Source organism: Lepisosteus platostomus, chromosome 10, assembly GCF_059453375.1.
Source record: "Lepisosteus platostomus isolate fLepPlt1 chromosome 10, fLepPlt1.hap1, whole genome shotgun sequence".
Classification (NCBI taxonomy): domain Eukaryota; kingdom Metazoa; phylum Chordata; class Actinopteri; order Semionotiformes; family Lepisosteidae; genus Lepisosteus; species Lepisosteus platostomus.
The window spans coordinates 6324256-6349741 of record NC_142620.1 but is presented as its reverse complement, the minus strand read 5'-3'; the positions used below and the strand labels follow the sequence as shown (position 1 = coordinate 6349741).

Here is a 25486-nt window from a genome sequence, read left to right as displayed (position 1 = left end):
TGTTCCCGGTGCCGGAGAATTTCACCCGATAGCAGGTGTCGCGGTGACGGCACCCCGGGCAGCTCTTTTCAAGGAGAAAAGTTGAGGGAAACTTTGCACTCCATTGACGCAAAAGAACGGCCACGCCCCCTCCCGCTTTCAGCCAATGGTGCGACTCGGGCCACAGACAGCAGCCAATGGGAAGGCGGCTGCTGGAGCGTGGCGGTGGGGGAGGGGCGGTCTCCAGCACGTTGGAATAAAAGCTGCGCTCAGCCCTATCAGAGGGGTTTGAAGAATTGTTACTCTGGCTGGGTCACCGAAGGCAAAGAGTGTGCAAATACCCTGCAAAACCTAGCATAGCGTCGCCTGGTATTTTTTTCTCTGTTCAAATACAACTGTTCTTAAGCGTTGGTACAGGCTTGGGCTTGCAGACGCAGCACACTTCTGAGGACTGCGCCTGTCTAGAAAGTTGATCTGTAGAGGTTCAAAAGTAGAAAAGAGCAAAGACAAGCAGGCAACAGCAACCAAAAACGGTAACCTCGTTTAGCCATTGTTGTGCTATGGTAAACAGGAGATGTTTCTCGGTTATAGAGCATTGTACGTTATGCGAAAGATCCAGTAACTAGAACACAGAAAAGCAAAACAAAAAAAAATACCTGCAAAAAAACAAAACAACAAACGCGTGATAAATGCGTTTGTTTTGGTTCTGCCAAAATACAAAGCGAGCTAAAACAGACTGGAAGCAAAGTGTCATAAAACCCTTAAACAGGGCTTTTGACAGACGGGGAAAACAGCATTACTGTGTTCATTGTGATAGCGAGTATAAATCGCTCATTGATCACCCCAGGGCCCGGAGGAGGGCACTGACAGCTGGCCGGTCGCTATGCCTTGGGACGTCAGGGTTCTGGACTACAAATCCGAAAGACACTGCAAGAAATCTTCCTTCGCGTTTTACCGAGCCGTGCGCGACCTGCTAGCGGTGTGGGTCTTGGAGGACATGCGGACCATGGAGGTGTTTCACTGGGAGGAGGACGGGCGGGCGTGCGCCTACTCCCCATCGGAAGCCCTGCTCTACGCGCTGGTGCACGACCACCAGCCCTACGCCCGCTACCTGCTCAGCAGATACTCGGTGGCCGCGCTGGAGACGCCCAGCAAGAGCTTCTGCTGCTGCCCGTCCTCCACGGCCCCGCACCTCGCCATGGCCGTGCGCTACAATCGCGTCGGCATCCTCAAGATGATCCTCTCCGCCGCCAGGGGCTTCAGGGAGTGCGAGCGGCTCGGCTACGTCAACCGCCGCGGTTGCGCTCACCTGGACGGCGGCAAGACCCCGCTGCATCTGGCCTGCGAGCTGGTGCGGCCGGAGTGTCTGATCGTGCTGCTGGGACACTCGGCGTCCCCCTGCGTGACGGACGCGCAGGGCAACACCCCCCTGGACAGCCTCCTGGCGCAGATCGGCCGGGGCGCGCCGGACCCGCGGCTCCAGCGCCTCTGCCTCGGCTACCTCATCCTGTTCCTGCCCGAGCTGCGCTGCAAGGCGCGGCGCCAGCTGCAGGAGAACGCCGGGCGGTGGCGGGCGCGGCTCGGGGAGCAGGCGTTCCAGTGGCTGTCCGGCTCGGCGCCCACCTCCCTGTTTGTCCGGGCCATGCAGGCGCTCATCCATTCCGCTCCCCCGGAGCACCTAGACTCCTTGCCGCTGCCCGACTTTCTGAAACCTTTGGACTTCAGGCTGCAGTAAATCGTGGGAATCTCAAAGACTTTTTTTTTAAAAAAGAAACAAAAAAACCGTGTACGGGTATCAGAAACTGTAAGAAGCCAAGTTCTGGCTTGACTTGTGGTTGGGTTTGACTGTAAATAAGGAACTAACCTGTATTATTTATTTATTTTAAAGGCACAACCAAACCTATGCACAATAGTCTTCTACACTGCCTTTGTACCTGTGATAGCTAGCAATAATGAATTGTCATTCACTTAATAAAAACGAAGGTCTTGAAATGAGCCTCTCTAGACTGGGGTGTTATTTTCCAACAAAACAACAACTAAAGACCTACTGGTAAAGAGCTCACCGGCACGTCACAGCCAGTCCACATACTGTACTTCAGCGACTTTGTTTTGCGGTTCATATCTCGCATCTCACTCCCGCAAGCGACGGGAAGGACAAGCGTGCACTTTAAAGAACGACCAGAGCAAAGAGAAGCGGCATCCCTCAGATATGTCCGGACATCGCTGTAAGAAAGGCGAGCTTAAACAAATACACAAAAAAAGCCCCGTGAAATATTTTCCAGAGGGGAGAACTCCATTCTGGGGGAGTCAGTCTTTGGCTCAGTCTTGAGTCACTGTTAAATGTCGCGGATGAGTTGTTCTACACTCCCAGCTGCCAGAAGAGAGGGTTCCCTAAATAAAGCTGACACGCTGTTGATTTCCAGCACGGTACCGAGACTCCTGTTCTCAGACGCACCCCCTCCGCCCACATGACACATCCACCACGGAGCTGTGCGCGGTGTCAGCGCTGGTTTTTATTTTTATATATATATAAAAAAAAGAAAATGCAACAAACAAGGGTGTACGCATACAGATGTCACGACATTACAGCACAGTTATTAACTGAATAACAAATCAGTTAAAACTTTTATCGACTGCAGAGGTTGTGTGGTGTTAGGGGTCACATTAAATAAGTTTATATGCCAAAAGATTTTTGTAAACCAACTCGCCAAGCATATTTTTAAAACATGTTTAATGTATTTGAGATCGCTTTCATGGATTCGATTTTTTCAAAGCACGTAGGAGTTTTGTTTTTCCTCCACACGTGTTGCAGACCTGTCCCTGTGAAAGAAGCGCACTGCGCCCAGACCGGTGGAGAGGTGATAGTTGCTATGGGCGCTCCGCACAGCCCGAGTGTTTTGCGGTGTTGCATTGGCTGTCATGGAAACTCCAGACTGGTCTGGACTGTCACAGTCCCTCTCCCCGGCACTGCACAGGTTCAGCTTTGTTACTGGAGAGAAACAGGAAACCCCTGCCTACCAGGTTTTGCATATTTCTTTGTAAGACGATGTGGCGAAGCCTGGAGGCATAGTGTACGTCGCTCGTAGTTCAGGGGCACCTGATTCTATAGTACCATAGTCACTAGCCTTCACCTCTCAGTTCGCATCCGAGAGGTGAGCCAACAGCAAAAAGCGGTATTCTTCTTTTCTTTTGCTTTGGTCAAAGAAGAAAAAGACCCAGAAAAATCCTGCTCATAAAACAAACACGGGGGATAGGAAACAACGCCAACTGAAACTTTTTAATTCGGTAAAAAAAAAGCTTAAAATCTTGTACATTTGATGTTTGGCCGTTCACCGGTCACCCGAGCGCCAGTGAAGTGGAACAAAACAGCTGCAAAACGAGTTTCGATTCTCCAGAACAGGGCGTGTTGGCGACACGAGCAGAGCGATAAATAACATCAGCTGAGGCACGAAGAACCAGGACTGGCAGTTTACCAAGTGACATTTAGCAGGCACCCTTAACATAGGACTCGCACTCCTGTAGATAACATTCCTCGACCCCTGCCTCCCCATTATGGCCATACCGCTACCGGGTCTTCTTTTTAAGGCTACAGAGCCTTCTTTATATATATACACACACACACACGTGTATCCATAACATGCATATTATTGATGTGTTTTTAGGTTTAATATTTTTTTCTTTTACATCGCGAGTCCCTTTTTCCTAGAAACGAAGGAAGAGGCTTCTTCACTAAAGCGCTGGCGAAGGAAAGCGACAGCCCCAGAAAAGGGACTGACGGCTCAACAGCACGGCGACACCGAGAAACGGCGTTATTGCGGAGATCCGTCACAGCGCGGATCGAACAAAGTCAATCAAGCCCTTTCAGTCGCTGTCTCTCTAGTCGTGAAGCGGGCACACGGTCCCCGAGTGAGCGCGCGGTGTGGGAGCTGGTGCCGAGATCCACGCAGCAGCCTCCGCCTCAGCCTCAGGGCCGGCTGTCGGAGCGGGTCGAGGTGCGCGGTCCGGAACAAGCCACATTGGACCGGCCGCCCAGTAGCTCCAGAGAAGACCTGTGGTTGGGCGCGCAACCCAGCACGCACGCACGCACACTGCCAATCGCACGATTCAGAGAAAACAGCCCCCTGAGTCCGTCCACACCGGTTGAAACTGCCCCCGCTCCTAAGAAGACACGAGGCGCCACTCTTTCAGTTTCAGTCACTTTATTTTTTTTTTACTCCCACTCTTAAAAGCCAGAACAGGATCTAAAATACCAAAGGCATGTGGATGATCTTCACAGGACACCAGTCTCAGTACTCCATCCATTCGGTTTACAAGGATGACAAGAGGGTGCTTGGTCTCTCTGGGCCACACTCACATCCAAGGCCCCAGACAGTGAAAGCAGCTGAGAAGATCTTGGAGCGTGTGTGTGGAAGGGGACAGGTCATAGTGTGTACATTGAGAAGGAGTGTTAACTGAGGAAGAAAGGTAAAGAAAATGGGGGTCTTCTGAGCCCAACCCACAAAGCTTGGCCACATTTATTTCAGAAATCTATTTGTGAAACAAAAGGGATTTGTTTAAACTGATAACACAAAAGTCCCATAAAATTTTAAAATCATTACTACTTAATACCAGACCCGTGAAAATGAACAGATACTTCACAAAAATTTCAGGACAAATTTTAAACATTTTCCACAACATCGTGTTTTTAAATGCAGCTCACTCCTGCCTCTCCTTAATAAAGGAGAAAATCCAAGGAAAAAAAGTGAAGAGGTTTCATTCCCAGAGCTGCATCAGTGCAGACAGGACTTTGTCTGTAGTACTGGAAGCAGCAGATCTGCTCAAAAACAAACATCAACAATCTGTATGTCCCGCTCACCAAATCACAGCTAGTTTAAGTTAAGTTTGACACGTGTGTGTTACAAGTTCGAAATTATAGGTATTCATTATAAAACCAATTAAATATGAAACGTACAGTTATCATCAAACTACAGTATATACATTAGTGTAATAGGAAACGAGTAAACCAGTACACTTATTTTATCTGTTTTCATTATGCTTACATTATTTCCCTTCATGTTGTCATTAATACAAGAGTACAGTACTTATGGAAAAACAGAAAGTGGATATATCTAATATTATTGACACTGACGTACAGAGTGCAAGATGAAAAGTCAAGTGTTTGCATCTTTCTTGCTAAAGTGCACAAAGTAAGGCTTAGGCAAAAGAATAACAGATTAGACAAGCTTATAAACTGTGTTTTATAGGACCAATAGATAAGCATAATTGTTGTTCACTCTATTATGCAGACGAATATGCAGAAAGGTGCAAAATAGATTTCCTCTGTTCCTTAGAGCTCAGTATTAGATGCATTGTTGAAATAAGGCAGTGCATTCATCATTATGTCCCCTGCAGGTCCAGTGTGTTACCTTATATCGGAGCTTTTTCTTACAGCACAGGCAGTCTCCCCTGCAGAACATTAAATCACTGGTTTCTCACAGGTGAGTCCAGTCATCCGAAGAGATTGAAGGAAAATGCAGGGGAAGACAGCTCTGTGCAAGCGCCCAGTGTGGTGAATATATATGCATATAGGTTCATTCCCAAGATTATTCAAATCAACCTTACAAGTTTCTAAAATATGCTCTGGGTTGTTTTATACTGTTTGTATCACGCTGTTTTAAAAATATTTTTGAAAGCTGGCAAAAGCATTACAAGTAGCTAAAAGGCAAAGAAAGGTTAAACCTGCGAAAACACAAGTGAAAGATGCGCACAGAAACGGGAGGAGTGGAAGTGGTGAGTGTGAAGACTGTTAAGATAGAATCAGTGAAGCTGTAGCAATGAATTTCACAACAGCCTCCCTGTGTGGCAGGCAAGTGTCCTGAACAGTACAGAATACATGTGCAATCAGCATTCTTGTGATTAACTCATAACTCCACAGGTCCGCACAGCCAACAGTACCACTAGCAGCACGCACAGTTAATAAAAGATACCAGAAGTTAATTTATATACATATATAAAAAGAGAACGTAAAATCCAAACATATTAATAAATTAGAGGCCGATGAACCTTTTCAGTATACAGAAGAGTAAGGATGCCTGGACCTCCAGGTGCCCGTGGGGTCTCTAGATGACCTCCCACTCGTCCTCTGGATCGTCGCCATTCAGCGACGACGAGGCCATGCTGACCTTTGACCTGCTGTTGCTGTGGCAGAACGCCTTGGTCAGTCGGCGAATCAGAGAGCCGGTCATGCCCACTGCCCACAGCTCGTCCACTGGGGTGACTGTAGAGGAACACAAGGCCCGGTGTTGAAGTTACTGCGTGTTCAGGGGTGGAGACATTTCAGTAGCTCTCGCTGTGCAAGTAGTGCATTCAGGCAAGCAGCTCTAAATCTGCCGAAAACCCTTTCTGATATCTGTTTTCTTCAGCTGGAGGATCTTCACTATACAAAACTCAACTGAAAAAGGCAAAGGGGGGGGGGGATGTTTGTGACATTTTTTAGCTTTTACATCCTTTATGTGTTAAGACTTGACAAGTGTGTCTCAACAAGCTTTCCCACTACACGTTTTAGTACATCCTTTCAGCTGTTGTGCATTTACGCCTCATACAGATCCATGAAAATACTGTCCCAGTAAAGAAAGATGGGGAAACGGTGAAAACGTTCAAAAATGGACTTCAAAAACATTGCTTAGCTCACCTGTTAAACAGCTGACCAGGCCTGGTATTTTCTTCCAGTAGTCTCCTGCTGGGTTCTTCTCTGTGATGCCATATCTACGGGCTACATCTCCATTGGGGCAACGCACCCACACAGTCCTGGCACTCACTGCTAACTGCCACGCCTGCAGGCCTGTGAAAGCACGAGAGGAATACCACAGTGCAAGCAGGCTCCACGTATTACACCTCCAGAAGCAGCTGTCTTATTTACTGTAGCAAGCCTGCACCTATTAATGCCAACTTAACATATATCTCTAAATGCACTCCAAATTTTAACTACTGGCTAACAACACTTTCTTTTCTATCTAAAAACTGGAAGCATGCTTTAGATCTGCATATGTTTCTCCTTTCTGCAGATCGTTCCTGGAAGGCTGGCTCCCCCTGTCCAGCAAAATTACCTGGGACATGCTCCCAGTCTGTTCCCACCGGCATCTCCTCTGTAATCCCAGTCCGGACGTGCACGTATCCTCGGCTGTCCACTGCCCACAGCATCCTGTCGTTGGGACTGGTGTACACGCTCACCAGGTGCACCCCCACCGGCTACAAGACCAACGAGCGCGAGACATTTACTGCCCACAAGTCACCCATTCCAAGATATCCAGCAGTCAAAACATCTGCATCAAACTGCAATACACACTGCCTAGAAAAAAATACGTATTAGTCCCTTAGAGTTGAGATATTGTACAGTATTGGAAATAATGATGGAAACAGTGGGGAAAAAAGTGGGCACAGTATGTCATGAAAATTATGCTCCACGGCTTAAACAGCTACAGCGTAATAATTAACAATGTAATTATTATTTCCTTATACAGTACTATACTGACGTCCCACAATGGAGCTGGTGATGAAACCCATCCGAAAGTGTTCCAAGTGCCATTGCTCTTGCTCAGAAGCCATTCCTGAACGAAGAAAGGAAACCAAAAGGATGAAGTAAGGGTTTCCAAGCAGCTCCACGGCCACTGAGACCTGTGCTGATGTGTACATGTTACAGTTTCCAAAGAAATGTTAACACCTGTATGTGCAAGTCCCGACAGGTTCGCTACTGGATTGTCACCTACCACCTGAAACTACACAGACTGATGAACTGTCAGTTTTGGAGTGTTTTTCTTGATCAATCCAATACAGCCTTACATATAGTACTTAGTAAAAACTGGACAGTCCAGCGATAAAAAAGTCCCAGTGTTTACCACTTATTCCAATGTCTACAATGGCAACTATTTATTTATACGGACATCTGTCCTGAGGTGACGTGGCAGTTTCTGATGGGTTGACATTGTAGCATTTCACAATAATACTGCATTAATAATAAATAAATAATCCATTCACTTCTATAGTGCTTTTCTAGACACTCCGCTCAAAGTGCTTTACAGGTCATGGAGACTCCCCTCCACCACTTCCAATGTGCAGCCCCACCTGGATGATGCGACGGCAGCCATAGTGCACCAGTCTGCTCACCTCACATCAGCTCTCAGTGGGGAGGAGAGCAGAGTAATGAAGCCAGTTCATAAATGGAGGTTTTTAGAAGGCCATGATTGGTAAAGTCCAGGGGGAAATTTGGCCAGGATATCGAGGTTAAAAATCTCAGGGTGTTTCTTGAAAAGGGATGGGTTGTTAATGTCCCCAGGGAGTCAGGACCTTGGTCTTACATTTCATCACAAGGATGGCGTCTTTTTAAAAGGGAAAACTAAGAGTTACTATGAAATACTCTGACATGGAACAATGTAACACTTTCAAGTTACATCAGTTGCTTCTGACAATTTAATATTTGACATAAACCTTGCAAAAATCGATCCATTGTATACACGTTAGCCTTCAACAAGCCTGGGAGAATGTGAGTTGCCTCAGTGGGAAGGGAATCAGACTCAGGGCTGGTGCTGGACAGGAGCAGAGTGGGAGTGACATCACAGAGGCCCCCAGTTTGTCAACACAGAGGAAACACATCTTCAGGAGGATTGCTCTGCCACATGTGGTTTCTGACAGCCGGGGAAATGTTCCAAGTGCTTACAGGAGCTCACAATCAAATGAGAATAGCTATGACAACCTTCTGACAAGCTTGAGGAGAATTATAGGTTTAAATAATTGTAAAACAGTTGGTTTGGAGTTAAAGCATTCGCAGTGCTAAAGCATTATCATGACTTGTCCTGGACTCCGTAGTCAATTTGTTTGACGGTTTGTGATTTAAGATTTGGTTCCTTCGTCATTTAATGACATATCACAATGAAATTGTAATCATAAGCGAATGATATCCGAGCCGAAACATTGTCTGCGCAGGACAGCTGCTATCAAACAGAATGTTTTAATGAGGGCATATATATTTCAGAAATGGACACATTTGTAATTCGTTAAACCAGCCCTACCAAAATACTCCTCAGTGCCCAGGATCTTAATTTGACTTCTGGATGCTAAAAAGCGGACCAGCAGATAATAACCCCCAAGTTCCTGGCACAATAAGGAACACGCAAAATGAAATCCTAGGTTCAGCAAAGAGAAACTAAAGTCATTTCATATTCATGGAGATTCTGTATCACTGGATATCGAAGATGCCGTAAATAGCTTCATTAGCAGGAGCACAATGCGAAGGAACACATTCTCCTTAACAACAGCAAGAAACTGATGGGTAAGAAGCAAACAGGGGGTAGGGGGCAGAGAAATGCTCTATAAAATGTGAATACAATTTAAAAAGAGGTGCCCCAATAATTCTGAAAACTCTGAATAGTCCATCACACCTCTGTGCTCTGTGGCAGGCCAGCTAGAAGGCACTTGGGCCACACACAGCTGGAAGAGCAAACCCACCTTCCGTAACTGAATGATAGTTATAACGTGATGTAATGCAACAGAAAAGAAACAATGAAAAATGCACATGGAGAACAGCAGCAGCAGCCAAAAACATAAATAAATCAGAAACGAATGATGGGAAAAATGTAGGCGTATTACAATAATGACACAAATAAGACACCGGGTCAAGAAAAACATCCCCTTGTGTTGTCCTGGAAATAGCAACAAACCAACAGAGAAGTCCAGGTTTGCATGCATGACAAATACAGGACCTGATCTGTGGATCACACATCGCCGTGGTGTGCACTGCTGGGTCTAAAGGAGTCGCAGCATCATTCTCAAACTGACTCCTGGGTCGGGGCGAATTAAAAGAGGATTCATGTGGTCTGTAAACGAACCCTCAGGACAGGAAAATCATAATTAGCATCTTGCCATAGTAAGAGGGTTCGTATGAGACGGATTTCAGAAGTAGAATTTAATCATGTAACAGACCTGAGGTGTCTTATTCCGGGGAAAAAAATACCATATTTGTAAATAAAAATGCAAGAAACATGTCGTTGAACTCTGTTTCAAAGTAAAACACTTGAGTAAATTAAAAAAGCTAAAATTACATCAGATGAAATCTCAGCTTTTCCATTAGTATTATAGTATAACTGACGTCTGATAAGGGTGAAATAGATTTTTTTTTTTTACACGCAAAGCAAATGTATGGTATTAAATTTATAAATGCTTAGAAATGCAGAAAATCCTCATAGCTTGGAAGTATTAAAAATATTTTTAAAATGACAGTTCCTCACGAGGAAAATAAAGACGCTACAAAGGGACAGGAAACAGGAAACGCAATGGAAACGAAAGGCCCCGTTCAAAGGTATTCTTGTTAAAATCAGTACTTCTCTTTTCCTTTTGTGAAATATTTTTCCCGAGCCGTGGCTCCCTGGGTTCAATCGATCAGCCCCCCCCCCAACACGACAGGCACACGCGTTCAGGAGCCGGCGGCTGCGAAAGAGGAATGCGATCAGGGCCGTATCTTTCGACCACACCCGTGGGCGCTGGCACTGGCGCAGGGGAGCACAGCTTTCATTTCTGTACAAAAGAAACCTAAACCTAGCAGGCCGGAAATAAGCCCCAACTTGCTGTGCGGTGTTAATCACACAGCACAAGCTAGAGGATTAAAGCTCAGTATTTTAAAAGACACTTATGGGAGAAAAGCTCATTATTACTGGGAAACCTTATTTTTACTGTATCCAGAGCAGGACTCTTGCCGACTCCATAAGGGCAGCAAAAATACATGCTCCGCTGTACCTATAGTTTATTTTGCAGAAGACAAAAACACACACAGACGGAATGAACCTCCTGAAACAGGACCCTCTAACCTACTGCCTACCTGTCAGGCAGGGGAAATGCAGGACTGAGCTTCCCTGAAGTTACAGATCTCGGCTGTATCTAGAGTTATTTCCAGTACACTTGTATCAAAACCCTAGTCAATCCACTATACCACGGGGGCTTCAAATAACCAACATCATTTTCTTCCTGTACTTTGCCAGAACAGAACTAATGTGAAAAAAAACAACATGTGATCCAGGCAGCTATTTCTATTCCACTATTAGGAAACAACTCTTGCGTATTTTCTGTGCATGGCACAATTTAAATTTTTGTTTCGTGTTCCCATGCTTTAGACTTGGTGTCATTGTGTATTAGAATTATTCTTTACCCGGTTGCATATTTGGGCACATGTTCAGTAAGTTACATGCCACAGCGCTGAGTCATAATGTCCAGCAAGACTGTCATTGTGTATTAGCATTATTCTTTACCCGGTTGCATATTTGGGCAGATGTTCAGTAAGTTACATGCCACAGAGCTGAGTCATAATGTCCAGCAAGACTGTCATTGCACAGTGGTGAAAAACATGTTGCCGAGCTCATCCAGGGAGAAGACAGAGCCCATGCTTACCTGCTCAGGGGGTTCAATGCTGATCCAGGCAGGCAGCATCATGCTGGGGTTGAGGGGCTGGGTTCCCACCCGGAAGTAGACCATCCCATTGGCATCACAGGCCCATACATTCTGACTGCCACAGGAGAGGCTGGACAGCTTCACCCTGCCTGCAAACAGGAAGCACAACACCTGAGCACCACCGTAACAAAGTGTGCACATACAGCATGCAGACCTGCCATATTTAAATGAGGATCCTCAGCGCAAACACAGTGTGGCGTGCATCAAAACACAGCCTGTGCCTTGAGCATCATGTTGAGCCAGAAGCCGACTCTTCTGCAGCAGGTTGGTATTAATAGTAAATACACAGATGTGGGAATACTGGACCATTCCACTATGTCTGGTCCCAGTCCTTCAGGTACAGCAGGGCTCTGAATTCATGCATTTCCAACATGCCGATTGTGGTGGTTGGGCTTGTGAGGCGTTGCTACTTTATGAATATTTCCAGCCCATGATTACTCTCATCCCCAAGATTTGTCGAATTACTCTCGGTTCTGAGAGCTTAACAGTTCACACCAGAGTCCCTTCCCACTGCTTTGCCCTCATAAGTGATCCTTTATCTACTTTCTTTGTAGACAGCACAAACATCTTGTTTCCAAAGAACATATTTACATATGTGTACACAAAATACACATTCAAAATCTTTTTCCAGGAAGCTTAACTTAATATATATAGTATAAACTTTTGTATCTTCTACCGATCCAAAGACTGCGATGAGCTTTATACATGAACTGTAAATTATGGGATGTCTCATTATGTGAAGTATAACTACTGGAATATGTGTTATTGAACCAGTGTAACCGCAACCATTCTTTTACAACACTTAAGCTGCGGGCTTTAGATTCTACAACTATGCTGCTACAGGAAATTACAATAAGGCAGAATATTCATGATATGATATTTTGTTATTATTCTCAACAGAATGGGTGGCACAGTGGGAGGGTGATTAGTATTGCTGCCTCGTGGCACTGGGTTTAAGTCCAGACCTGGGGTGCTGTCTGTGTGGAGTTTGTATGTTCTGCCCTTGTTCATGTGGGTTTTCCTCCGGGCGCTCTGGTTTCCTCCCACAGTCCAAAAACAGTTAACTGGCTTCTGGGAGAATTGGTCCTGTTGTGAGTGTGTGAGTGTCTGCCCTTTAGATGGACCGGTGTCCCATCCAGGACCTGGGGGGCTATGACAGAAACTTCAGTCCCAGAGCCGCATGCCTTACTCCATATAGAAGCAATCTGATACAGTAAAAAAAATAATAATCAAAAATCAGTTCCAGCAATAAAAGTCTGTAACAGTCTGTGTGGCTTACGTAACACACCACAGCATCTGGCAACTGCAGTGTGCACGACTGTTCAACCACCTGGTTTGAACCAGGCGCTGCTGCGTGTTAAACTTCAATGTGAGAAACAGACTGGCAGGCCATGAGGTTAATGCTCTGGTGGCTATTTGGCTATTTCAGGAGGAACAACCGGTAAGTTTCTCAGTTGACATGCAACACCTAATGCCTGCAGAGCAAAGGGGCCGGATTCGATTCCAGTCCTCTGTAACTAATCAATAGCTTGGGAACAGTTTGTCCTACTGCCTCCACAGGAAAAATTGTACCTCATTGCACAACACCTCTTGATCTTTTGCCTTTGAGCACAACACATATACATGCACACAGAAATACATTTTTTTTTGTTAATAAAATAGTCATTTTACAGAGAGCTATCCAGAAAAGTTTGAGTTCTTTTTGATGATGTTCAGTCACTGTGTGTTGCACATCATCTGCACTCATCATTTGTAGCAGACTGGATTTTGTGCCATTGTTATGCTCAAAAGGACAAAGGGATTCCTTCTATGTAGTGCAGCTCCAAACACTGCAGTCTCACCCCTCCTCTTACAAAGTCAAGTCAAATCTATAAATAGGAGTTTCCACTGCAACACAGTACATTCTGCAGGGGCTCAGCTGAAAGCGTTAAACGCCCCCTCCGACACATGCACAAAAATGCAAGACAAATGCACAAAGCAGCACATCGGCACACACAGAGAAGGAATGCATATGCAGACAGACTCGGCCACTTGTGTAGGGACAAACCACTTCACCCTCCCACTCACGCACATACTGTATTCACGCACAATCCCTCCGTTTCCGTCTCTCAGAGCTTCAGGGTCAGACATCCAGGTAGAACAGCTACAATCACATCACTGTAAACATGATCCCTGTTCTCAGAAGTGGCTGCAGGCTCTGTGCGCCTTAGAAGGCTATCGGCTTTTATCTCAAGCAGACAAGAGTGTGCCGGTCAAACAGGTCATTGGTTGAACAGACATAAGAAACGAAGACTGCAATTCCTGCCAGAAGCATCGGCTGGGATACGAGTTTGTTAAACAGTGCAGCATTAAAGATGTGAGCTTAATTAGAACTCTCAATGTCAAGGCAGACCTTTATAACAGACAGAAGCCATCCACAGCTACAGCAGGCAGCTGACTTAAGGAACCCTAACATGTTTCTGAAAACAGCAACTTTGAATCTTTGCAAAAGATTGTATCCTTGTCAAAGACTGAGTCAACAATCATGTTCAGATCACAACAATTGCGTTTTCAATCCTTTAGGCCTCCACAACAATGTATTAAAACTGACACTGTGCCAGTTAACAGAAAGACAGTGCTGCGGCTGTCATTTAATTTTCCTCTACATTAGTTCTCTCCCTCAGGTGGGACTTCCCAATTAAAATTTTTACTTTCCTTCAAAACTGATTGATCAGAAGTGACACAGAGTAGCACTGCCAAACCCTCAAGGGCTTTAGTCTAGCAGGGTTTCTCGATTGTTAGAATTCTACTTTGAAATCAACGTAAAACACTGGAACTGTGAAAAATCACTGTGGTCCAAATACACCTCAGATGGTTTTGCTGCCAAGGCATTAAGCCACTGACAATTTTTGCAGAAAAACTTGATGGATTCTGATCCTCCAGGAAATGATTTGCTGGCCAATGATTCATGGCAACAGTGTGATGAAGAACTTGCTGTCTAGCAAGAACTTTCTTTATACCTGATGATCCCATATAGCAGGGGATAGAGACCAGCCAAACACAGGGTAGCGCTGTCCAGCTGTGGTGTGCCAGGTGCTGTGGTGACCTTTGCACCTCACATGGGCTTAATGAAACCAACACAACATTTGTTTTTCTGCGAGTATCTCAAACATTGGACTGGCTCAACTGGAACTGAAAATCTTTGCATGACTCACTTTTCTTCATAGAGCTGGTTTTATTGAGACGAGCTTCAAAGGCGTTTGGGAACACTGCCTAAGCTGGTGTACTGCACTGAACAGCAAGGCCTGCTGAAACAGCGGGGGAGAGAATTATTTCCCTAGATGAAGGGGGTTTCTTACAAAGGCATGTTGCTTGGAGAGCAAAGATAAGCCGTTGTTTCACACTTCAGCCCGAAGAACTGAAATCCCTTTGAGAGTCAAGTGCGTGCTCTCTCAAAACCACAAGAGCTTGTGAGTAATTTAATTGCACTCAGAAACATATTTCAACCTGGATAGCCTAATCAGTCTCATTCTATCTGGGACAGGTACTGAGAGATTTCGGAAAGCGATTCTGGTGACTCGTGAATTAATTTACCTGGGACTCTGTGGGGCTTGAGGCCAGCAGGATTTTCAATTACAAAATCTCCAAGCACTTTAGTGTGTGGTTTCTCTGTATTCCAGCTCGATTTCTTACAGTCTGATGGATGTAGTTTATTCTTCATAAATTAACCTTTGAGCAACAAGGTACACGTAATCAAAATTAAACAGGAACACAAAAGCAATTGAAAGGATAGGTATGCCCAAACATCAGCAAGGCATGCCAAATTGAACACGCTATCATTATTTTAATCCTCATCATGAGGAAGTTCCCCGAGCTTCCAGAGAAGTTAGTCACTAGATACTCCAGCACACTGCAGTTTATAGATTGAGTTCTGCATAGAAGAAGTGGTAAACAAGTTCTAGTACTGAACAGTAACTGAAGAGAGCTTTGCAGGGCAAAACACAGAAATGAATCTCCAAGTGAGTATCCGTCTTGTACAGTTATGCAATCCTGGATGGGCCGATCATTTGCTTATGAGATAGGGCTTAAAACAGGTTTAAAAACTCAGCTGCTATCAATCCCCCAGTTGTCACCACGATAGCAATCATCACAGTAAGCAGTCAGCTTTTAGACTTGCATAGGACATTACCTGTGCAGCCCCCCGCTACAAAACACATGAAATGGATTAGCAAACAAATGCAGTTACAAATACAGGATATGCACAGGAAGCATATATTAAACTCTAGGCATATATATTAAAAAGTATGCTTCTATGCTAAACAGATCATTCTTCATTTAACTTCAGTTGGTTGCTAGCAATTCAGCTGACACAGAAAGTAGAGGTCTTATATTTTACCCTACGGATGTGCTTCCGTTTCTGTCTTCTTTGGTACCAGAATTTATTGTTCTGCTTTTCTACAGAGTGGAGAACCCCTGGGTGTACCCGTCACGAGGCCCAGGCTGTTTTGCCAAGCTGTGTCGATGTGCCAGCACTCCGCAGCTTGTACCCCACGGTGTCGGATATCACCCACTCTGCTCATTCCTGCGCCTGCCCCCTGACCTTCTCCCGCCTGCCCCACAACAACCTGCGTGTAACCCGGCATCCCAGATATCCATTACGTAAGCAGACCAAGTGCGTCAAAAAATAAATCTCTCCTCAGTCCCCCCCGGTGAGGTGTGTGTGGGGGGTATTGAATTCTCTACAGTCCTCTTGGTCTGGCATGGGGACAAGATCATTCTCACAACGGCTGACTTTGCGGACTTCAGAGTCCTCATCAACAACATAACTCTGCTTTGGGCTGAGCTCTCAGGGTTAGTCATTTGCAGCGCCATTCCTGAATATCCCCCCCCCCCCACCACCCCCTGACTTATGTTTATGGAAAGCAGAAACAACTTTTAGATCAAAGCGTTTAGAACTCATTGCTTTACATTTTGATCGGAAAAGGTGTACCCTAATGCAGGAGGTTTAATCAGTAGAATGTTTCATCACATGGGCCATTAATCACAAACACCCTGATCTTCTTTAATCGGTGCCTTCAAGGGGATGTGCCAGAGTCAGGTTAGTAACTCTGGAGCTACTAACCTTCAAAAGCAGGTCAGACCACTGGAGTAATGCAATACACTAGGAGGTGCATCAGAAGGACGGCACTTGGAACCTGAACAGAGCTGCAGAATGCACTTTCAAGATGTGCACCAGTCCTGAACGCTACCTGGAAGACACACTGACAATTCTAAAAACACCTCCTGCCTTACATAGAGGAACTCGAGATCCACAGTAACACCTGTCACCTATCTAAAAGTATAGAAAACGGTCTCGGGAGCAGGTAGGAGAATGTTGGGCATACACAACAATTTTCTATTCTCTCTCAGCTTCACATAAGCTTTCCCTTTCCATGCCTTTCTTTTCTATTTTCAGAAAGTAGGTATGATGACAATAGGCCCATGGAGCATCTTGCCAACCTGTTTCACTTTTTAAAGGTCAGTGAAGAAGAAAAACAAAAAGCCAAAGTTGATCTTTTTATTTTTTTACTTCTTTAACATTTTCCCTACTTTTGCACAATTACTGCCCCTCACTCCTCAGTTATGGAATCTAGATATTGTAAACAGGGATATTATCAAGCCACTTCATCACCCAGATGCATTTATTTTTGCAGCTGAAAACATCTGCAGTCACACCGCAGACTTTGGAAGAGCCCGTGGTTCATTAGTGAACAGGTAGATCTTGCAGGCTGAACCCTAATCAAAGCGGGGCTGCAGCAACTAGAGGCGATGAATGAAAATGAGTCTGGCAATTTATGAGAGAAACAAATGAGCTAATGACTATTGCAACTCACAGCCTCTTCCTAACTTTTAGAAAACTGTCAAACAAAGCTAAATAAGTAATAACTATGTATTACTTAAAACTGAATGCTTGCATTTGTGATATTTTAAAGCACGAGCAAACAAAAACAGTTGTGTGAAGGAATCAGAATTTCAAGTAATTGAAAGCAACAAATAATTTTTCTGCAGTAAAACCTTCAGACATTGTTCAAATATTTTTAAAAATATCATTAGCATCCATAACCCATATGGAATATGGCAAGCCTGCTCTTATCTGCAGAGTTCAGAGGGATTGCTTCAACACGCAGTATACAGCTCCCTCAAAGCTGTAAAACTGTGGTCAGTGGCACATGAAGGAGCATTGTTTCGCTCATAATGTCCATCTTTGAGCTTCATCGATGGGTAATGTCATTGGCTTTCAATACAATCCACTGCAAATGGTACTTGGAGAACAGCTCCTAGCTCCATACAGAATGCAACAAGGCACATTTCCTTAATATACGCTATGTACTGTACCTTCCCTGATTTTCTACACCTGTTTATGCCTGGGCAGCTCAGTTGTCTTGCACTGCATATTTTATCAGGAGTTATGTTTCACAAGTTGGCTTCCCAAGCGCAAAATTCACTAACAAAGCTCACTCACCAGTTGTGAAGAAAGGAGGAAAGACTGCACTACCCATACGAGGAGTTTGTTTTATCTGTTTTTTTTTAATTTTAGGTATATGCTGAGAAGTGCTGATTTATTTATTTGTTTTTTTTTTTACATATTTGTTTCACATTATCAGAGGGGTTATGGTTCTCATCCAGAGCAAGCTCCTTCCGTGTAGGACAGAGAAATGAGTCCATCCATTTGTCTGTGCCTCAGCTGGAGAGTAGCGCTCACAGTGCAGACTCCACCGGTGAATCAGCAGCCTAATTTTCCACAATCACTTGCTGCTGTGCTTTATTTGAAAACAGCAGAAAAATCCTTTCCTATCTAAAACTGCAGTGTGGTATTAAGCACACAGAAGGGCTTTTTTAACACTGTAAGGAATCCTGATTGTGCCCACGTAGGACCCTTTCTCGGGCATCTGGTATCAAAGGTTCAGACAGAGTACATGCATTGCGCGCACACTGTACAGACATTTGCCGTGCAAGACGCTGTGGTGAAGACAAACAGAAACAGCAACAGGACACACCTTTATGGCGGTTTTGCTTCATGTGATTCAATACTAAGAAGCGCCTCGGTTCTACAAAACTGTTTTTGCAACTGCTTTTCAAAATCTGGGCAACAAGCGGCATTAAGGGAAGGTTTTGAGGTTGATCTCTTGGCATCTCTCTTGCACTTTAATGAAACAAAATGATTAAAACGGAAAACCACTAAACACAGAAGATCTCGGTCATATTTGCTCTTTTATTATGCTCCAATGTGTTTGTTTTTTGACCCTTCCTTCGACCTCACAGGTATTATTAGAGCAAATGTTTTGCGGAGACATGAAACAAACAGGGAAGCAAAAAGGCTTCTCCTTACCAAGCTGGCTGAGGTCCAGGGGGGTCCAGTGCATGCCAGTGGGGCAGCTCTTGGAGAGGGTACGGATGTAGACACGCCCCCTTGTGTCCAGACCCCACACAGCATCCTGGCAGGCTGACAGATGCACCATTTCCACTTCGGGGGGGAGCTGCACAGTCGAGGGCCGGAACTGTGGGCACTGGTCGCTAATACAGAAGAGGTCTTTGCAGCTCTGGCCCAACCACAGAAAACTCCCTACAACAATGAACGAGGTTATCAAAGGACACATCAGCAGACAGGACTCTGCACTGCGCTGCAGGCTTACTTAACAAACCACCCAACCACCGAGTGAAGTTCAGGCAGTTAAATAACAAGGGTAATGATGAAGCCCAAACTTAAAGGTCACACCAGTACAGAAAGCATATGAACCGAATCTGGGCTGCAGAACTGAGGTGCACAGAGGAGTCAGACATGAATTGTGGCCTATAACACGAGCATTTCTTACTTTTTTAAACCAAAATAAATATTTGGGCCTTAAAGACTTAAATAAGGACCGACGCACAGTCACCTTCTTTAGTCGGAGCCGACGACGCAATCACAAAGGCCCACTTGGCTGCCGACGCAGTTCCACGCGGCACCACGTTGGCCCAGTAGGTGCCTGCAGGATCACAAATGGAAAGGGTTAATGTCCTGCACACTGCGGACTTTTCCTTTTCATTCGCACCTCTCAAACAACTTTGTTTTCATGCTGAACTTCGTCACGACTGACAAAACTAACAATAGTTGAAAGTTCCCGAAAAACCCCATTTTCCAAATTACTGCTACGCGGCGATGCTATTTCCAATTGAGAACATTAGCTTTGAGTGAACATTAGCAATAATATAAGATGTGAACAATTGTAAAACTTCAGAGGTAAGCTGTGGGAGTTTTCTGCTAGTTAATTCTCTCTGGTTTGGCAATTGTATTGTATAAGGATAAATGCAAAAGGAACTTATATGATTAATTCTATGAGTTCCTATTTAAATTTGACCTGTAGCATTTCATTAAAGACAGTAAGTATGATTTTCAAAGCATATATAAAAGCATTACAGCCAAAAAAATCATGATGAAATGAAGGCATGAATTATTCTTTCAGTGCCTCACACCACTTGCAGCAGGACTTTTTAAGCTTGCTGAATATTGAACCACATGGCTCTCCCAATTTGCTCATTCACATTGTTAAACGTCCCTTCTTTAAACGACCCTACTAATTAGCATTCTACTAATTAAAGAGTTTGCTGTAGCAAACGTCTGCATTCCTGTTTCCCCACAGCACATTCCCGCTTGCCTATGGTATAACCATGATCCTTCTGCATCAGGCCCTGCGTGATCCACGAGACCAAGCCACCAGTGTTTTATTGTAGCGGTGATCTTTAACCCGCGTCCCAGGCTGCTCCTTTAATGAGCGCGGGGCTTTAGGGCAACAGACAATGCAGGCTTCAGACAGGCTAAGCGGGTGAAACTGAAAGCCGCACCGATGAGGCTGCCCTTGGCCACGTGGAAGTCGTTCCTCCCAGAGGCGATCCAGACGCCGCTGCTGTTGATGCCGAGCAGGCTGGGCTGGCACTGGGGCTGCTGGGACCAGAAGGCCACGCGCAGGCGATCCGCCACCTTCTCCACTGGGGCCTGGGCCGCCGAGGCCACACTGTGCGTGGCCTGGATGATGGTCTGGAACAGGCTGCACTGGTCGAAGACCACGTAGTCCGTGATGCTCACCTAACGGGACTCAGAAATAACTGCGTTATTTATTTCTGTCCCAGCTGGAGGGGTAGCGGCCAGGTGGAGCTCTGGCACCCAAAACAATGTCACTCGGCTAGGGCAGGTTCTTGTAACCTGTAACCTCAGAGGTCTGAGGTCTAAAAGTCAGGCCGAGGTCAATCTCAATCTCTCAGTGTAGTGCCTGGACGCAAAAAGGCGCATACGACACACAGCTCCTATCTATCCACCTTTCTGCACTCGGGTTCACAGACAGAAGCTGCCCGACCATGAAGACTGTACTGCAGCCCGCAGTGCAAGGCCCTGGGCGTCCACCCACCTGCCACCAGTGATCGTCCTCCCCCTGTGGTTTCTGGGCCGTGATGCCTGTCCTGAACCACAGGTTCCCGCTTGTGTCCAGAGCCCAAGCGGTGTTGTGGTCTCCCAGGGCAATGCACACTGGCTCCAAGCCCTGGCTCTCACTGGGGGGAGGAGAGACACACTGCTCAGGCACAACTTATGCATCCAACTACAACAGCTGCAATTCGCGTGAGCCCGAGAATGTTAATTCAAGCAACATGATACATACCAGGAAGTCCCCAATTATATTCCACCTTAATTACAGACGGCATATCAGAAATTCCTTTATAGGACTTAACATCTGTGGTAAACACATTAACACTGTTTTTTCAGAAAATAAAATACTAAAAAGATAATATTCAAACTAAAAAAAAAAAAGATGTTAAATGCACCTAAAAACAACTCTGTATGAACTCAAGTAGGTAGCCGAGTCGGCATGTGTAGGCTGCAAAGGAGAACAATTTAAGGTTTATTCCATGCTGAAAAGAAAAGAGACAACATTTCGACTATGGAGCCTTCTTCAGGTTGTTCACACCTGTGAAGGCGGCTCCACAGCCGAAATGTTGGGTCTCTTTTCTTTTCAGCATGGAATAAACCTTTAATTGTTCCTTTGCTAACTAACTCTGTACGTCAACAGAAACCAGAACACAAATAAACTAAAACTGGCCCAATACTGAAGATACCATTGAGACACTAGTGCACTATTTAAAAGAATTTGAACATATAAACTTCAACTGCTTCAAACTTGGCATTGAAAAAGCAGAATGACTGCTTTCCAATGATAAGAAGGAGACTCCCTTCTCCAGTCATTCAGCCCCCTATCTCTTGCTGTTCAAAGCTTTAAAAGTTGAGATAGAGCTCAAGGAGCACGAAAGCACAGTAATTCGCAGCTTCAGAGTCCCTCTCTCGAACAGGGAGGGGGTGGGTTGAGGACCAAAAACCGCACTAAGCGGATTAAAAAGAGCTCAACGCCACACAAGCGCACAAAAACTCCCCAAAACAAGGCCTGCCGGACGTTGTGCAACAGGACTGTTACACCTTGTTTATAAAAGCAGACAAAAATGTTTTTCCCCAAAGGATATTTAAAATCATTACCATGAAAGAGAGAAGTTCTATAAAGTAGAATGAATCTCCTTTCATATTTTCGAGTCTTTAAAGCAGAGCTCCTGACCACTGCACTTTCTACCCAGTGACTAGAAAGCTGTGGGAACCCTGGATTGCAGCTTTCTCTCGCCCAGCCAGGCCCAGCCAGGCCCAGCCAGGCCCAGCCAGGCCCAGCCAGGCCCAGCCAGGCCCACAGGAGGTTAAAGCATTGTGCATTGACGGGTACCTGACAGCGTCACATTTCCACTGCTCTCCTTCTGTGCAGAAGCTGCTGAGCCCCTCCCTGTAGAAGACACCTCGCTGCTCGGTCAGCGCCCACACCACGCTGCCCCGGGCTGTGATCTGGGTCAGAGGGCACGGGCAGTCCACCTTCACTGCCCGGGCACAGGGCCGGTCCACACTCAGGCCTGTGGAGGAGCAGCAGCACTGCGTCACCCTCGCCTCCTTGCATTTTGTGATGACATTAAAATGATTTAAAAATGACCTAACTGCACTGTAGTAGTCTGGTTAAGGGGGATAAGTGTTTCAGGCCAAAGGCACCTCGGGATGTTTAGATACCTCTATAGGCTGCTCCGTGCAGCAGCTGGGGACAGCAGTCTAGTCCCAGGTCACACAAAGGGAGATTTGTAAAGCCTTTACTGCTGCTGAATGAAATTTGCACATGATTTTCTTATGTCAACTGAAGAGCTAAAATGGTGCAAATCAAGCACTGGACTACATATGAGAGGAAAGGTAAAGATGTGCGCTTGCCTGCACTCCTAAATAGCGTAAATTATTGGACTACAATAAAAGCTAGTCCACGCTATCCGAGGTGGAATTATGACCTACTGATTTGGGGGGCACTGCTTCATGAAACAGTGTAGAGCCTCTTTCTTGTACCAAATTATTTCCTGGTTTAAACTGTGCCGATCTGTCCCAGTGCTGTAGCTGGGGAAAGCTTCCTGTATTTAATTTGGGCGCACCCGAAGGATCTGGGGTTGGCAGGAACTCTTTAAACGCACTCATCCAGTGACTGACTTCATTACACACACCCACTGTGACCTGAAACTTAAAAAATCCCTTTCAAAGTACTGTACGTCAACACGAATTGTCAGTGATCCAAATGTCTGACCCACAATTAGTCATTAATCAAATATTTTTTGCAAATCACTACCTGATTTTCAAGAACAACTAGTTTTCTCTCTTTTTATTCCGAGTGACATGAAAGCACTGATCTTTAGGTCTAAATTTTGAAAGGAAGTCTTTAGCACCGTCACCCCGAAAAGACACTGTGGGTTGTCCTGCTAAGTGTGTAACAGATTCCCAGCGAGGATTCCTCTCTCTTGTAATATAGTACAAGATGGCAAAGTACAACTGAATCCCACGGCTGTACTGTCCTCAGAATTGACAAGTCAGTTGAGCTCTAGGGGCTGCAGGATGATTCAGTGGAGCTTGAGAGATTTGTATTGCAGAGCCTGGTCTTCTGCTTTGCTCTCTGACTCCGGGTTGCAAGCTTGAAAGGACAGCAGGCACAGAGAAGACTGGGTGCTGTTTCCGAGTGGCGTGTCAGCTCTCAGTATTAGCTTAGGGCTGGCATGACAGCAGAATTCATCCTGGAGCAGGAACAAGATGGAGGCCTCTGGGACTCCGTTCCTGGACCTGTTTGTCTTTGTTACATAATTAACAACGAACAGAGAGGGCTCAAGCAAATGCAGGATTATAAAACGACACATCACACAGCTTAAACCTCCACCGGGGTCACCTGTGCTGTATCAGAGATTCTACGGCCCAAAACCCTTCTTTGTTAGATGAGAACCAGGTGCTGCTGCAGAACCACTTGATTTCCAGACGTACTGCTTCATAACTTTTTCCCGATGAATACACATCTTCACAAATATAAAGCAAATGACGAAAAACAGACATTCAGATTCCTGGAAAGGTGTGGGGAGTTTCATTACCATGCAGAGCAGTACTTCACCGTTTGAAATCTGGAGATTTGGAATTTAAGACAAATGGTGCTCTCTGCAGGTGAATATGAATAAAGATTCATACAGTATATTGCACATTCCAGATAACATACTGCAAAGTAAATTCAAATCAAGCACTATATTGTTATAGCAAGCAAAAAAAGAAAACCGCTATGGAAACCGTTCAGAGGAGAGAAACCAGATACACCCCTAAGTTCACAGGAATGTGCTACACTGACAGGAAAAAAATATTGAAACTTTTTAGTCTTGAATAGAAGACTTGGTTAAAGTCTTCAAAATCTTAAAAAGACAGTCATTTGGATTTCTCTAGGATCAACTGTGAAACACAAACTAGAGGACTCAAATGGACATTTATTTAAAAAGGGAAAAAAAGCAAAGACTATTTTTCTTCTATACTTAACTAAAAGTTAGCTTTTAGTACAAAAATGCACAGAACAGTAATCATTAACTCCAGGCTATAGTCTCAATGCTGAGTTATACCAAAATATCCACCAGTAAAGCAGTTCTTTTTTAATTTAATCAGTTCTGCCTCTGGGCTCATGTTTTATTAAAATAGTTATTACTCAAAACAGTTTACAATGTATTTATCATATTAGCCTGCTTTGTACTTTTCTCTTTATTTATGTGTCCTTTTAAAAATATTCATAACATTAAAACAATTAACTTCAAGAGTAACAGAGATAAATATTGATCAAATATTTTTTTCTTAAATGTAACAAAGAGATAATAATGTCTGAAATTAACTTTGCACATCTATAAATTCATTCTCCTTAAGCGTATTAGCAGAGACTTTGTTGTATGAGAATATCAGGAGCAGTTTTATAAGTTCAAAGCATCTGTTATATGAAAACGGTATCTTTTGAACTTTGTGTGCTTGCTGGCTATCCAACATTATTTTACAAATGAACATGGCATGAGAAATAGTTGCAGAATGACCAACAAAATGCATTTTAATTTTGCATTTTGCAGCAATGTTAGATAATGCTTTTGAGATCTCTTTCATTTAATTTTTTTATCTCCTTTGAATGAATGCCTTTAAATGATTTAAAAATCACATAGTGTCAGGATTACATAAACATAACTTAAGACATCAGACCAAAAGATGTCAACACAATATAGGGCACACTGCAGTGTAAAACCCAATCAAACTATGTAGTCATCCATTTGGGAGGGAGATAGTGAGTGAGGCAGAGAATGGCAGAGGGCATCTGGGACTGACACACCTGTCTGCAGGTAGAGATCTCCATTGGTCCTGATGATCCAGGCTGTATCATCACTGAGAGCCACGAAGGCAGTCTGAGGGATGGCCTCATACCAGTGCCTCCTGCTCTTGATGGTCACCTTTCCACAGGCAAACGCCTTGTTAGTCTTCTGCTCCACCTTCCACAGCAAGGACCCTGAACCAGAGGGAAACAGCACCTCGCCATCAGCTTCTCTCCCGCTTGCTTCCCTCTCGCGCACAGATGCCAAGAAATTATTTTTAGGAGAACAAGATTTCAGGATCGCACAGAGAGGAAAAGATCAAAATATTAGTACGATGAAG

General features: G+C 44.8%; 2 protein-coding genes across 3 annotated transcripts in view; one reads left to right on the top strand and one right to left on the bottom strand.

Moving 5' to 3' along the window:
• Window positions 1-1975, top strand: ankrd9 (ankyrin repeat domain 9). The gene has a single exon (XM_088647720.1). It carries the CDS (start codon window positions 863-865, stop codon window positions 1712-1714), a length of 852 nt encoding a protein of 283 aa, XP_088503846.1. The 5' UTR covers window positions 1-862; the 3' UTR covers window positions 1715-1975.
• A 2186-nt stretch (window positions 1976-4161) lies between these two features.
• Window positions 4162-25486, bottom strand: part of tecpr2 (tectonin beta-propeller repeat containing 2) — a 31284-nt gene continuing 9959 nt past the window's right edge. For both annotated transcript variants that reach the window (XM_088647704.1, XM_088647705.1), the window contains 10 exons: window positions 25167-25340; window positions 22203-22383; window positions 20853-20994; window positions 20293-20533; window positions 19347-19436; window positions 18800-19033; window positions 11392-11540; window positions 7065-7206; window positions 6650-6799; window positions 4162-6235 (listed from right to left, as the gene is read on the bottom strand). In XM_088647704.1, the coding sequence (XP_088503830.1) occupies window positions 6078-6235; window positions 6650-6799; window positions 7065-7206; window positions 11392-11540; window positions 18800-19033; window positions 19347-19436; window positions 20293-20533; window positions 20853-20994; window positions 22203-22383; window positions 25167-25340 (1661 nt within the window). In that variant the 3' untranslated portion in view covers window positions 4162-6077. The remainder of the gene's footprint in view (window positions 6236-6649; window positions 6800-7064; window positions 7207-11391; window positions 11541-18799; window positions 19034-19346; window positions 19437-20292; window positions 20534-20852; window positions 20995-22202; window positions 22384-25166; window positions 25341-25486) is intronic.

What these genes read in the sequence shown, in the direction of transcription:
- ankrd9 (XM_088647720.1), top strand. Translation starts at nt 863, where the DNA reads ATGCCTTGGGACGTCAGGGTTCTGGACTACAAATCCGAAAGACACTGC.